Source organism: Pholis gunnellus (genome assembly GCF_910591455.1).
Source record: "Pholis gunnellus genome assembly, chromosome: 2".
Lineage (NCBI taxonomy): Eukaryota > Metazoa > Chordata > Actinopteri > Perciformes > Pholidae > Pholis > Pholis gunnellus.
In genome coordinates, this window is record NC_136536.1 from 15,093,913 (window position 1) to 15,109,517 (window position 15,605).

The following is a 15,605-nucleotide window of genomic DNA, read 5'->3' on the forward strand; positions in this document are numbered from 1 at the left end:
AATCTATGAATTTACCTTTCAGCAGAAATCATTAAGTCTAATAATTAGTCTGTTGTTGAGTCCCCCAACAACAGACTAATTTGATGGGGTACTACCATGTAATCAACGATAACCTCAGCACTGCAAATTAAATGACCTTACACTCGGTACTCTTACGTCAAAAAATACAAAAGTTCTTCAGAAAAATACAAACATTTAGTTTTATGAAAGTAGCTGACAGTGAAAATCCGCAAGCACAGAACATTAAGCTTTGAGTATAGTCACTCCTCTAGGCGTTGGATGGTATCGCCATGGGCACGCTCTAAGTGAAAACCATTTTCTGGATGGGCTGTTTTAAATAAATAAAAGTGAAACAGTTGACAGACCATTATTTTACATCTCCAAATCATATGATGTGAGCAGCTACAGGCTCATGTAGCAGCAGTGAAGTCTTATCCCACTGCTCGGTCTGTGACGACCCGTGTCAAACAAACCACACTCGGTAGAGGAGGAAGGTTGGTTTGACCTGCGAATACACAAGTTTGTGTTTTTCACTTGGAAAAGACTTAGAAAATAGAGAAGTGCTTGCCTGTGGCATGTATGAATTCTCTCTCGGTGTCTTATCAGATTCATTTGAGCCGACACAGGACCATATGTGGACTTGGGCTGGGCGTGCCCGACCCGCTGCACTTTGTGCCCCGGGGGAGAGATCGGCCAGGGCGGCTTGCTAATTGAAATGTGTTGGCGACTCATCGACGTCTCGGCTCCGGTTTCAGGGCTATTTCGAACCGCAGTGCTGATTGCTGGTTTCACATCACACAGGGAAAAAAAAAATCAATAGTAGCTGGGAGAGCGAGGGTTTATTCTTTGCGAGCGGACATTAATGCTTTGCAGAAGAGCGTTTGATATTTATCATTTGTCAATTCGTCTCTGCAGATCAACCTGAGCAGAATATATCTAAATTGCTGAGAGTTTCCAAAAAATAATTTGGTTTCAATGTCCAGATCCACAACAGCTTTCACAGGCTTGGACAGACCAAGTAATTGCAATCTTTTTTTTTTTTTTAATTTATTTCCCTCAAAACTTTTCTTGTGTTTTTTTTTGTTATTGTATGTTTTCAACAGAGAGATAAACACTCTTGACCTTTGGTGATCACCAAAGGGGCCTCGTTGTTGGAAAGGTGGCTCATGTGATTTACAGGGACTTTGATTGTGCTTTTGGCGCTGCACAATTCAGAAGGCTGAATCTGTCAGCGTTTTCCGTCAGTGTGCACGTAGACCGTTTTATTCAGTGTAGATTGTCGAACACTTTTTTTTGCAGTTCAGTGGACAGAGCATGGCTTATTTAACATCTTAGATTGAAAGACTAGTTTTAGTTCCTAAAACAGCTTATCTGCCCTATTTCTTTTTTTCTCACAAAAACAACATAATACAGTGATACTTTAAAAATTATTTCAGAATTTGGCACACACTAGATACTGTTGATTTTCTCAAACATCATTTAATGTCCATGTCCTTACCACTTTGATCCTCAATTATTCTGCTAAGCCTTTCACTAAATAACCGGACAACAATGTCTGCTTTTGTAGTGGTGATAATGTCGGCCATTGTTTTGATCTTTTGTTGGATTCCATGGGCCTAATTTGGTATTAAGTTATGGTCATTAATGGCACTGCCCATATCAACGAGTTCTGTTCTCATTGCATTGTTTGAAATCACTAAGTCGGATCTCTTGAAGGCTAATGTAGCCCACTATCTGGGCTTTGGCTGCTGGTGCTGCTACCCTTCAAACACAGAGTGAGCCCTTTGAAAAATGGATTGCGGAAGAGATAAGAAATAATTTATGTTCCTATCACTGCCTCGCACAAATATGGCGGGGAATACTGTGCCAATAACTCCCACAAACTCGGAGAGGCACGCTATCTTTTACTGCACAAATTATTAACGGCGTTGGGGAGGAAGGGGAGACGCTGTGCATTTTTTTTGCTAGATAGACCTGGCTCATTGCTCGTTGAAGCTTTGAGTTCACCACAGCGCTTAATAATCAAAGATAAGGACTACTGAAGTGAAAACTGAATAAACAAACTTGTAGGACTTTTAATTTTTCCATTATTCCCAGACGAAAGTTTCATTTAGACAAAATGAGAAGCTGTGAAATCATTATTTTCTGTGTGTGTGTGTTCGTGTGTGAACAGGGAATAGGAGGAGGAGGGGAGGGAGTCCAAAGGGGAGTGTTGAGGGAGGATACTCGGGGTCGGGTGTCCGCTCGCCTCTGTCGGCTGGCGTTGACAGCTACAGACGCTGGTCTAAAATGAGAATCCTCTTGGGCCGCCTGCCTGCCCATCCAGCAAGAAAATAAATCCCATGTGGAAGAGCCGCTGTGTGGGATCACAGACAGCCGCCTGACCCCCCAGATCCGCCGGGGGAGGCCAAGGGCGCCGGCACGACAGCATAACCCCCCTCCACTCCACTCCACCCCCCCCCCCCCCCCCCCCCCCCCCCCCCCCCCCCCGCCCCCGCCCGCCCGCCCGCCAGGGTCTAATGTTACTCTGCCTGCCTGCCAACTCTGAAGTTCTGGAGTTCGAGGACTGCGTTGGTCCCACAGTAGTTCAGGTTTAAAACAGATTTTTTTTTTTTTTGGGACATTTTTGGATGAGTGCTTGGATGAAGATTTAGCTTAAGGCCTAGGTTATACCACACAAATAGCACCAAGGTCTTTCTGTGCTTACAGAGCCATACACTGTTAAAATGTTTTGAAACCTAAAACGAAGGGGAAATTTGACTTAAACCTCTTTGAAAAAAAAGGGGCTGGTGCCGTCGCTGGTGTTCAGAGACGGCACACAGTGGCCAAAACACACAGCCTGCTGAGCAATTAGAGACACGTACTGAGAATGTAAAGTTTTGAAATACGATGTGGTGTTTAGCACCACCACCAGATGGAGGGCATTGTAATGCCAAATTCAGTGCTTTCTCTTTGTCAGAATTTCTCTGATCAACATTGTTCCCCCTTCTAACGTATGATGTGTCTCCGTGTCTGCTAACTGCTAAGTACACTCAAAGCCCACAGACTGCATCCCCTGAAACATTTTCTGATATTAAATTCCACAAATTCCAATTTAGGAGAGCTAATCTCCCTCCAGGACCCCTGAGAAGTATCATGTCTAGATAAAATGAGAATGAGTCAGCAAAAGGTAGCAGGGGAGCTAATAGATTTAACGAGTATTAATGACTACAACAGAAGGTTGACCTGAAACAAGAGATGTTGTCCAACTATTTCTGCTCTGATTGGCTCAAATAGAAGTGGTAGGAAAAAAATGAAGTGGTGAACCATGAAATTGGTCCACTGTAATGGCTAGGTATGCAATTCAACATCTTCATCATCTTCACAGATATTTGGTATTGCGTCCATATTGCAAATGCAGGAGGTAATTCTCCCTTTACGTAGTGAGGCAGAAGGAAGGTTGTGGAGGTCTGGGTGGTGGATGGAGGTGTAGTGTGTAGAACTCACACCGGAGACCACAGACCTGCTATTAATATATATATTTTTGTTTAATTGTAACGACAAACTTCCCCCAAACACCCAAGTGTTTTAGTTGCCCTAACATACCTAAACAATAGTGTGTCTTTCCCTCACATCAACCGTACCGTAGTGGCCGTGTGCAGAACTCAATGTTCTTGACTATAGAGCTGCAGACCGGCAATTCTTGTACATCTCCAACATCCTTTGCCTCCACATCAATACAATGGAAGTCAATGTTTCACAGTGTCTCCTTGTGAAACCAATTGACAATGTGCTTTTTGCGGATTATCAAGAGAGATATTGAACGTAAGCACTGTATTCGATGCCGTGTCAGTACATGTATGAACAATAAATCTTCGGGTAATCTTCGGCTGGTTCAGTCTGTGAACTGAACGTGACAGCTTGAGCTAGCAACGGACTGAACGTACCAATGAACCGCAAGTCGGGCGTACGAATAGTGGCGCGTTCACTTTACCGCTACAGGCTCCACGCTGAACTGCATTTGAACTGTGACGCAACTAATTGGCTCATAGGAGAACATTTGAAGAACTACACAGTCAGCGACGCAAAGAAGTCTTTGAACCGAACAGAATGAAGTGATCAGAGTAAGCAAAGAGATTTGTAATTCCCAGCAGATGAAACAGCCTTCCACTATGATGAGAAAATATGCTAATTTCTCATTTGGGTGAAGTGGCTCCTACAACTAGACTACGGCTCCTGAAAAGTCTATAGAAGTAGAACTCGTGGGTTAAATTCACACTAATTGGGATCAACCGCCAGTCTTCAAGCAAAACTTAAGTTGCTTTTTTGCTTAACTTCCTCCCGCGACTTTATCGGCTCTTGGCTTTATTTCTATTGGGAGAATTGGACTAGAAGTACTGCGTAGGCCTCCTAAAGAAATTCATACTCTGCTTTAAATAGTTAATTACTCTCGCCGTGTCTCCGGCGGTGTCTGGCTGTGGATACGGTTGGTGTGGGGGGGGGAGACGGAGCCGCTTCTGTCTGTCTTCCTTTCTTTTTTTCCAGTAGGGGAAGGCCTATATATTTTGCAGCTCATGTCTGAAAGGCTGGCTCCAAGCGCCAGGGGTGGGCTCTCGCTCTCTGATGGTTTTCCAGTGAGTATTTGTCAGGTCAGACTGTGCACCGCCCGGCGGTCTCCGCTCCTCTCCCCGGGTTATTTATTACCTCTCTCCCCCGCCGGCAGCGCTGCGGCTCCGGGGCCGCTGCCAACAACGGCGCAGAGGCGGGGGCCGCGTTAGGGGGGTTCTCGTTGGACGACGAGGGCAAAAAGGAATGGACGTTAAATGCATTTTTTTGAGGACGGACAGAGTTTCAGGCTTTATAACATGGTGAAGTTTGCCGTCCTCGAGATTTTTCGTAAACATCCTGTGTAGTTTGCAGACTGACCTCAGAACCAGGAGTGAACTGGTCTGAATTGTTGGCTGTATATCAAGTTCAGTCGTGTGTGTGTGTTTTTGTGATACCCCAACCTAGTGGCACATTGTATGGCTCAAAGAATCATCATTAGCACTGAAATAATTACTCAATTAAAATGAATTTCCAACAATTTTCATACTTGAATAATTATTTTAAGTCAATTGGAAGGATTTGCTGTTTTTCTAATATATCTATCATAGTAGATCAAATATGTTTTTGTGTTTTGGACTGTGTCACATTAAACAAGCAATTTGAAGTCAAGTTCAAATCTAAATTATGATGACATTTTTAGTTTTTGCCAACATGTTATAGGCTAAATGATTAAGATATTAAGAACCTACAGATTAATCCATAATGACCATAATCACCATAGTTAATCACCATAGTTAGTCCATGATAATGTTGATCCATGGTACTGCCATACAGGCAATTTGCATAATATTGGAAATCAGCCATCTACAATATCTATATATAAAACCCTAACCCATATATACAATTCTAATTGTCAGTATCCTTGTTAAACGGGAAAATGGACGTGCAAAGTGGAAAGACATCCAAAAAGCAAGGACCATCCATTTATTATTATTATTTCGGTTTCACTGGGTGAAACGGCTCCTTTTCAGTACACTGACGGCAACATGAACACCATTTAATTTAATAGTTATACAAACATAAACTATCAAAAAAGACAGAACAGTTGAGTTAAAGTATCTGGAGATATAGACAAAGCATATTGTGATGTTGAAGACAGTGAAACATATCTTTATGTGAACATTAGTGTTACATAATATTAATAACACAATGGGAGGAACCATTCTCGTCTCAATATTTATTATTTGTCTAACCTAAAATCTTAAAGTGGATGATTTTATTTAGTTTTTTGATAAATTTGTTTTCTTCCGTGGATATTGAGGAAATCTGCCAATGGTACAAATACACAACACAAACTAAAAATAAAGAGTGTTTACTGATGGTTTTGGTGTCAGACTCGGAGTTAGTGTTTTGTAGACTCACCAGATTAATCACACTTGAAACTGCATTCAGGAACAGAAAGAGAAACTATAATATGAGGAGACACCGGTGTCCCCGTAGTGAGTAGCTTCTATTTTTGTGTTTTGAGTAAAAGGCACCCATTTCCCTTTTAATCCATCAGTCTTGCTGTGAAATCTAAAACCACACTTTGAAAAGTCATATCATAGATATTATTAAAGAGCCATGTGAGGAACACATGAACATCGCACAGTAAGCAGAAGGAACTGGCTGTAGTCATAGCAAGATACCATTACTGTAATATAGTTATGTATTGATAATTGGCATTTCCTAATTTGTTTTAAATTCATGGGGTGTGTGAGCAGGTGTGCGTTTTTCCGTGCGTTAGATACACAGGACTCTGCCACGCAGTAGTAAAAGAAGCAAGAAAAGGTTGAGGTAGAAAGGTTAAATAAGGTTTCCCGATCACATCAAACATTTCTATGAACAAAGGCTGATGGAAAAATCGACTCCGTTTACGCCTAAGCGATTTTCGAAGATGGTGGAAGTTGAAGTGTCATCACCGTACAAGTTTGGGGAACCCCTCCGCGATGAGCCATCGAGAATGAGTCACGATCAGGGACGGGGACCAGGTGTAGGAGGGTTAGGGTGTCCCCTTTATGACTGGTTTCACCAGGGCTCTCCCGAGGCTGCAACCTCCAGCAACCAACGCACACATCCGCAAGCTTTCCATCAAGACATTTCGATGCGGTGAGGGCTGGTTTGATAAAGAGAGACTCACAGAGCTTCTCATCTGAAATGTAGTGTTCCACTTCCTAGAAATGGGTTTGTAAACATACGCCATAAAATGTCAGCGGCTCATGATTAATGTCACTGCTTCTGTTGAGAACACTCACCAACATGTGGGAAGTGACATTATTGTTCGGTTGAAAAATGTTGCCTTTCGATTTCATTCTTTTTCAGACTGAGTTCACTCTGAAAGGTTTAGCTCTTGGATAAGTGATTTCAGGTCACTTTTTGTATTTTTTTAGCTGTGAGTGTAAAATCAGTTTTGGTCTCTTTCTGATCCACAAACCCACTAATTCCATAACATTCCCTTGAGACATCACAACTCCTCGGCTCCAGAAGGAAAAATGTCGATCTTCGGCCCGTCACTGTCTTTGGTGAGGTTGCTGGCGGGTGTTTTTGTAAACGTCTGCCGTGTCTGTTTGCCTGCCGGCTGTCGGCGTTATACCAGTTCTGGCCAGGCTGTGGTCTCTGGCCTTCCCGTACACCGCTTCCGCCTGCGGTGTGGCGTGCCTCCTTCCTGTGTGTGTCAGAGGCAGTTTGGCCTGATTTATAGGCCCCTGACACACGGCGTTTTGGACCCCACCTCTGCTGCTGGAATGGCTATTCCATGTGTTGGTGGTGGATCCACCTGGGTGGTTCTCCACTGATGGGGGTCAGATGTGGTCCTGCTCACGAGCGCCAATAGCTAAGGGGAACATAACCTGCAGACAGTGTGGAGAGAAAGTGCTTTCAGAAAATGTGGTTCCAGGCTGAGGAGGTTTTACTTCAGTTAAAGCAACACGTTTGCAGCAACGGTTGCACGTATTTATGATCTTATGAAAGATTCTGTATCTACACATGCTTTACCCAAACATGAAAACAAGAAACAAGTCAAAGGACATTGGTAAAGGTTAGCTTTTACTGTAAAGAGTTTAACTTGTCAACGTGACAGGGATATCTCAGGAACACCCACAGAGAATTTCTTCACATTAGGGCACAAACGTCCACCTGGACTCAAAAATGAGCGGATTCAAATTTGGTTATCAAAGGTCAATGTGAAGTCATAAAACACGTTTTGGGCCCTAACGCTGATTATGACAATTTCACACAAATGTCTAATGGCATAAAATGATGAAGTGGCACAATTGGACAGACATTGATGTAAACTGTAACACGACAGGTTTGCTGAAGCATACAACCGTGAGGCTTCTTCAACTTTTGTGACATTTAAGTACGGCTTTTATGTAAAACATTGACACTGTTAAACAGTTCAAGGCTCGCAGCAGGTGAGTGTAAGTTGGGGGAGAGAGAGAGAGAGCAAGGTGGTGTCCCTGTAAAACAAAGAGGTAGTTGAATGTAAACGCACCAGGAGAACGTAAAACAAACCGTGTGTGGACCTGCGGCTGATGCCGTAGGCAGATCATGGTGACCTCTGTAAACCTGACCACCTCTGTGATCAAAGGTGAAGGTCTAATTTAAGGCCGCTTCTGTTCGTGTTTGGCTTTTAAATGACCAGAAGTGATCAAGTTATTATTTGGTGTATAGGCCTACATTATTTGGTAGAATAGTAAACATGAAGACATTTGCCTGAAAGCCAGAAGTCTGATATTAATGGTGTTTAAAATAATCATACATTAATTGTCATATTGGGGACTTTAAACTCAACGTATGTGCTTTATACGTTTTAGATATGAAGACACGGCTTTTACAAGCAGTTTTAGATTAATTTGCATAGGTGGAAATGACGGTTAACGTCCTCGTGCTCTCTAATTATGGTTCCTCCATTTTACGCACTGAAGCGCCGTCCCTCGCAGTCCCCCCTCCTCTCTGTGGCTCTCGCCGAGCCTCCGCTGTTTAAATGGGCCAAGTTGAGAAGCGGCGGAGAGTGCAAATCTTGTTTGGTCTGGGTCTGTGAACTTCAGCGTGACTTCAACGACATACACAGGGGTTAAAAACAACTCTTTGCAAACTTTCAACTGTATTAATGCCGTGCAAATACCACTCAAGGATATCAAGCCTGGTATGTTCGGCTTGTGGTTCTGATTAATGCCATATGCCACATTGTTTTAGGTAAGGGAAGAAATGTATTATCAGTTAATTTTTTTTATTGTCTTCACTGGCTGTGGATTGGTGTCTCGGCCACGTGTAAACTCCCAATAACTGAATCGATGTGCGTTGTTTTCTAAGACTGCACAGCCGATTCTAAATTTTTGCATCTCGGTGAATATATATATATATATATATATATATTTAAAAAAATCTCCAGGCTACTTCTAATTTCCCCAAAGGCAAATAAATAAGAGACACGACGCGTAGCCGCGAGTGGTAATGGTCACCATAGGTAACATAATGTCCGGGGCTCAGGGCTCACCATGTCAGGTATTAACAGACCGAGTGTGATTAAATGTGGGAGGTAGAAGCTGTGAGGCTGGCGGAGAGCGCTGCTGCCGCTGCGAGCTGGAAACTACTGAATGGGAATCTATCCGGCAACTTCACCAGACCGCTGTCTCACGGCGACACGGGGGCTCTGCGTAAAACCAAGCGGCGCGTCTCCAAGTCTGGCTCAGCCCAACTCGCAGACGGAGAGGACGCTGAAGTTGGATCGGGCGAGCAGCTTTTCACTTGTTACCGGCGCTCGGCACCCACGAACATGCCTGCTATCAAGAAGGAGAGGCTGGATGGAGACGACATGGCATTGACTGCGTTCAACCAGTCCGAATACCTGGCCCCTTTAAATGCCACCGCTATCCCCGTGGTGACCCCGCATCCGCCGCCCTACGACCATATTTTCGCCCATCACCGTGCGTACTTGGGGCTCCACGACTCGGCGCTGCATCACCAGCACCTCCACCATCACACGGACGACTTAATGCTGGAGAGGTTCTCCTCCATCCCCGACTTTCAGCCCTTCTTCGACAACGGGGAGCCGTGCATCGAGGTGGAGTGTGGGGAGAACAAGGCTTTGCTTTATATCAATAAATTGTGTCAAGGTAGTAAGGGACCCTCGATTAAATACAGGGGCGAGTGGCTTACCCCCAACGAGTTCCAGTTTGTCAGTGGACGAGAGACCGCCAAAGATTGGAAACGCAGTATTAGACACAAAGGTAAGAATAACCTTCACTGTCCTCACGGTTCGTTGGCAGAGATGGACACCTCACCATCAATTCAACACTTTTTAGCCGCCGCTTATTCGGGGTACAAAGTTGGGTCTCGTGGTTCGGTGCTGAGTTTTGGAGTGAAAGGGTTACAGCAATCGGTGCGTAAGGAGACCGATGGAAAAAAAAGGCGCATATCCTCCACATACCCTCCGAGGCTTTGACACAGAGTTTGGGCTGCGACCATACACCAAACCGGGCTTTTTGGAGTAGGCTGCACTGGGACCGAGGTGAAAAGTTAGACATAGAGAATTCATCGCGTGACAGTTAAAATATGTTTTTCCTCAATATGAGATGAATCGTTCCGTTAGGGTGCAGCTGCACTTTTACGCATCGCACGTTAGGTGCGAACTAGGCTATATTTATGATTAGCGCGTTGTTTGTCCACTCAACGCCATAGTTTGTGATACATGTGATGTCTTTGCAAACAATTATATTTTTAACTAAATATTAGGCTAATTGTAAAGCTGCTCTTATCCATAGACGGATTTTGTAGGTATCTGTTCGATTTTCCGGTACAATAACATTGACAGCATTAATGCAGTGATACTGTTCCGGTGTTTTTATGTGGACCTTTTTAGCATAGTATTTTTAAACAATAATTCCGCATGGTGCGCGCCCCCCCCCCCCCCCCCCCCCCTTTCCACACAAACTCACGCGCACACACAAGGTTACTCAGGCAGAACTGACACGCGTTCAGATGTGTTGGGGGAGGGTGTCGCCCCCAGGTCAAAAATGGTAGCCTAATAGTTTAATATACCGATTCCTATAGACAGATGACAGTAGGCTGCTGTCTCTCTGGCTCACAACACTTGACCTATGAGTAGATTTAAACTTCAATGCAAAAAAAGTCGAGAGATAAGTGAAGTTGTCAGCAGAGACTGACTTCTTCAGAGTTCATGTGTTGATTGGAGGGTTTTTGACAAGATGTGTCTTGAAAACTTTGATTCCTGAGAGGGTGGGCTGAAGAAAAGGGCCAATTCTCAAGCAAGTTGGCAAATACTTTATCACATGCTGTGTCATGGGGGAGATGAGTTTGATGGCTGGAGAATATGGTTGGGATTTACTAAAAGCGTTTCTCTTGTTTGTTTGTTTTTCCAGGGAAAAGTCTCAAGACTCTTATGTCCAAAGGAATCTTACAGGTGCACCCTCCGATCTGTGACTGTCCCGGCTGTCGAATTTCATCTCCAGTGGTAAGAACATTGTATTGGTGTTACTCTGTACATCTAAAGTCAATATGTTAACTAGGAGAAGCTCCATGGAAAATATAGCTTTAGTTTGACTTCTTTGCTGTGGATGTTCATTACATAGAACATGAGGAGTTCAAATATCCCGGATAGTTCATTGTGGTCGTCAAGAATTTGTCTCATTGGTGAAGGTTGTAACTTGTCAAAGGGCACAATGCACCCAGACAGAGCTGGAAGATATACAAATACATGTGTGAAAACAAGTATTTGTGATTGTAATATTGTGGTAAAGCCTGAAATTAGTGTTTTTTATAGTTACTAAAACAAATGTTTTTTATTGTTTTGACTTGGTGGTGATGACTGCTTGTGCTTGCCTAGCTGTAATAAGTTATACAAAAATTAATTTAGATTTAGTTCGGCTTGTGTGAAAGCAGGACTCGGCGTACTAATACTTCATTGAGACATTTGTGTTGTGTCGCCCAGCTTTACATGCATGAAACAGTGGGTGAGTGTATGTCGGAGCATTGTCTTTGTCTGTAACCTTGGTGATGAAGACCCTACAGGCACACATGTCAACTTTGATGGTAATGTTTCTCAGCATGAATATCAAATCCACTTTCAGCCTTTCACCGATGCTGAGTATCAAACAGCCTTTTTAATTCAGAGGCTTTGAGCTGCCCAGTGTGGCTGTTAGGTGTTGTTGGTCGGGCTCCTCTGTCCCATTGTATCCGTTTCCTCACCTGGCTGCTGAACTTTTGTTTGCCTAGTGCGTCCCTCAGGGCTCAGGCCAGGGGCACAATGCCAAACCTTGAGGCCTTGCAGGTGTGTCACGATTACAGCATCACCGCTCTGTGTGTTTGTGTGTCAGCTTTGAGCAAGCACACTGCCGGCTCACCGTCGCCAAATCTGTTCACACAGGTGTGAGTTGTGAGTGTGTGTGTGTGTGTGTGTGTGTATGTGTGTGTGTGTGTGTGTGTGTGTGTCTTTGCGCGCGTCTGTTTTTATCACCACGGAGCGCATCTGTCGTCGCTCCCAAGCACTAATCTTGAGGGAAGGGTGTAAGAGGCTTAGCGAGCTACTGAGCGTGGCTACTGCTGATTATTGTGGGCGAGGCACGCAAGGCAAAGGCGGTTTAGATAAGCCGGAGGTGTTTGAGTGATACAGGTAAACTGGTGACATTTTTCACAGCCACAAATGAAGACCTGTACCCTGACACATCGGGTTCAGCCAGGCGAATTGGCTGAGGGAGGTTAGGGTGCAGGGGAAACAAATAGTAGAAATACACAAGTCTTCATTTTCACTGAAGAGTTTGAGCCGTGTTTGCTAATGTTCAAGGCTCATCGCAGATATCAGTGATTGGCTTGCTAGGGCTTGTACAGTTGCACTTCAATTACAGCTGTAACGTAGTGAAACTTTGTTTCTGACGTAAACGGGGATATGAGAGCTTTAAGGTTGTTGTTGTTGTTGTTGTTGTAGCCCTCTCTCCTTCTCTTCCTTTCCTTGTCCGGTGCTGAAGCTTGAAGTCGAACCCATCAAGTGAATACCACCGTGACACGTTCACATACACACACACACACACACACACACGTCTACACACAGGCTAAGTATGTTGGCAGCTCCGTGCGAGGCGGTGAGGGTGAGGCGGAGGAGGGAGGGCAGAGGGGATTGTATGGCCTGTACTGGCGTCTCCCTCTCTCCCCACTGACTCCCCTCAGGGCATGGCAGCCAGCACTCCCTCACTGATTCACTGATGAGCTCTCTCTCTCTCTCTCTCTCTCTCTCTCTCTCTCTCTCTCTCTCTCTCTCTCTCTCTCTCTCTCTCGTTCACTACACACTGTATGCCTCCCTACTCAGACAAATTACCTCATGCAGTCATTGATTTTCAAAGTTTGATGGCTGAACTTTGTGTGATCTTGTTTCGCTATAGGCATGAGGCAAGTGATCATAAAAAAGTGTAACAGCTGGTGGGAAGACTTTTCACCTGCCTGCTCAGAGCTCACGGAAGTTAATCTGCTGCGTCGACCCGTTTATAACAACACGACTGTTGTTATACCCAACAGTGTAGCATTTAAATATGTTGATGATGTTGTTTATCCACACTTATTGGCACCATGATGATAACTACATTTGGAGGTGTATTTGCTTTCTATTAAGCGTGTTATGTGATAATCAAGTGCTTAAATTATTTCTTCACTTAAATTGTTTTTAAAGTTGCCCATTGGTATCGTTAGATGTTGCTTATTTTGTGCGTTTTGGACTGGATGTCATTCTTTTTGCACGTATAATACTCAAGATTGTGTATGCAAGTTTCTTTTCTTGGCTCCGTATGTTTGTGTTTTTGTCTGTACATACTTATGTGTTAGTTTGTATCCGTGTCTCAGTACGTGCATGTCCGTGATTATTTGTACGCCCGCGATGGCTGGCTTGACTCGCCCGCTTGCTGTGTGCGCATGTGTGTGTGTGTGTGTGTGTGTGTGTGTGTGTGTGTGTGTTCATGCGTGCGTCTCCTCCCGGGAGAGCTGGGCTTCCTCTGCTCTGTTATTTCAGCGGAACTGGCGGAGGCCGGGAGGAAATTACACTCCCCTCCTCCGGCTCGTAAAGACCTCTTTCAATCAAGGGCTCCTCTTGCAAAGTGGAATTAAATACACACACACATCCACACACACACACACACACACACACACACACACACACACACACACACACACACACACAAACTTATATTCTATCTCATCACATTTTCATAATCGTGTTAATGGGCAAAAAAGATAATTAAAATCAAAGTGCAACACATTGAGTGAAATAAGTTGAGCTGTTATGTGATGTGGAGTTGTACCTACTGTACACTGCTTCTGTTTTACGTGTTTGTGTGTTTGTGCTTGTGTGTGTGTGTGTGTGTGTGTGTGTGTGTGTGTGTGTTGCTGAGGTTATGTTGCTATGGTAACACCGGAATCGGCCATTGGCCCAGAAGTGTACAGAACTGTGGTCGCATCGAGTGTGTTTATGCACTTCTGTGTGCGTCTCTCCGTTGAGTATCGGACACATTAGAGATTAAGTAAGACTCTGATGATGTGTGCTCAATGTCGCTTATAGAGATCAATACGAATTGGAATATGTGTCAAACATGTAGAAATACAGTAACAGTCGTACACACACACTTGCAAAAAACTCTTTGGGGCCTCTTGTTGACTTTCTGTCTATGAATAACTCGGTTAAAATAAACAGTTTAATAAGCCATTAGCCACCAGAGTGCATCTCAGCAAGATGTCAGAGCTGTGTATGTGTGTACATGCTCTGTGTGAGCTTCTCAAAGTGTTGCTCACTAAATGACTGGATGCATGTGTGTGGATCCAGCTGAAATAAGTTGGAGCATCTGTCTATCGGCCAAATGCAGTTTATCACAATAAACCCAAGAGCGAGATTCACATCAGGCCTTTGCAGGCAGTAATGTCCTGTCATAGTTTTACTCATTCGTCCATCAGTACACTCAAACAGGCACACTTAATGTATATAAACACAGGATTACTAGTAATTAAATGCATTGGTGTTGTACAGTTATATGATCATTTGCCAAGTTTATCAGCGATGTAGTAATAAAGTGAATAAGTTCTGAATTTGTTGATCATCATATTCTGGATTTGTACTGTGTATATAAACCATTGTAAACATATTTAGCGCACACATTTATTGTGTTTGTTTAATAATAATGTGCTAAAAAAGTCAGCATGAGGAAGATTAAAGATGCATTAAGGCTACATTTTATACTGGTAGCATAAATGAGGGTCATCTGAGTTCATCTTCATTTTCCCTCCACAACCTAATTTATGCTCATGATTCAAATTGTATAAATCGTGATTCCATAAATCGAGCCCTGAGACTTTTGAAGAGGTGTACTTTGAACAGCGTGGCAGTGTATTCAATGAAACTATCTTTATATGACATTCTGATAATGGTCTGGATCAAATTGTACTTGTTGGGACCAACCCAAGAGAGAAGACATCAGTTGAATGTACCAACCACAACCTCCTGCTCTCCCCCACGTCCCCTGTGTTTGTCTGGGGTGAGAGAGGCTCAGTCGTTACCTGTCCCTAAAGCTCCCCTGCGGAGACCTCGGTCGGCCTACCCAAACACAGAGCGAAGGAGGGAGGAGGAAGGAGAGGAAAAAAAAAACAAGAGGGAAATAGGAGAGACAGAGGCGCGCTGGCACGCTTGACTGCACCGCCACTGACCTCCCAGCGCCGCCCAAGCAGCCCCCCCTTCCTCTTCGCCGCCTCTCGCCCTCTGTGCACCTCTCCCCCTCCCCCAATGCTTACCCATCCCTCCCCCCCTTGCCCTGTGCCGCTCCACTGGGCTGCAACTGCCCGCTCGGCTCAGCGCGTGGGGGCCGAGGGTGCAGGAGAGCATGAGTGTGTGCGTCTGTGTGTGTGTGTGTGTGTGTGGAGGCGGGGTACTCGGTCGCATGCCTGTCCGCCCTACAGTGCTTTCTCACTTTTTTTCTCTTTCTCTCACACGGCCTTGAACAACCAAGTGTTGCCTAAAGTCTGTACATAAACCACACACACGTGCACGC

The 15,605-nt window shown here is 44.3% G+C and overlaps 1 protein-coding gene across 1 annotated transcript in view; it reads left to right on the plus strand.

Annotated features, from left to right (window-relative positions):
* Positions 1-9,097: 9,097 nt before the first annotated feature.
* Positions 9,098-15,605, plus strand: part of samd11 (sterile alpha motif domain containing 11) — a gene marked incomplete at its 5' end in the record, with an annotated part of 49,322 nt that continues 42,814 nt past the window's right edge. Inside the window, 2 exons of the mRNA XM_079167086.1 lie at positions 9,098-9,797; positions 10,950-11,041. Coding sequence (XP_079023212.1) covers positions 9,098-9,797; positions 10,950-11,041 — 792 coding nt within the window. The remainder of the gene's footprint in view (positions 9,798-10,949; positions 11,042-15,605) is intronic.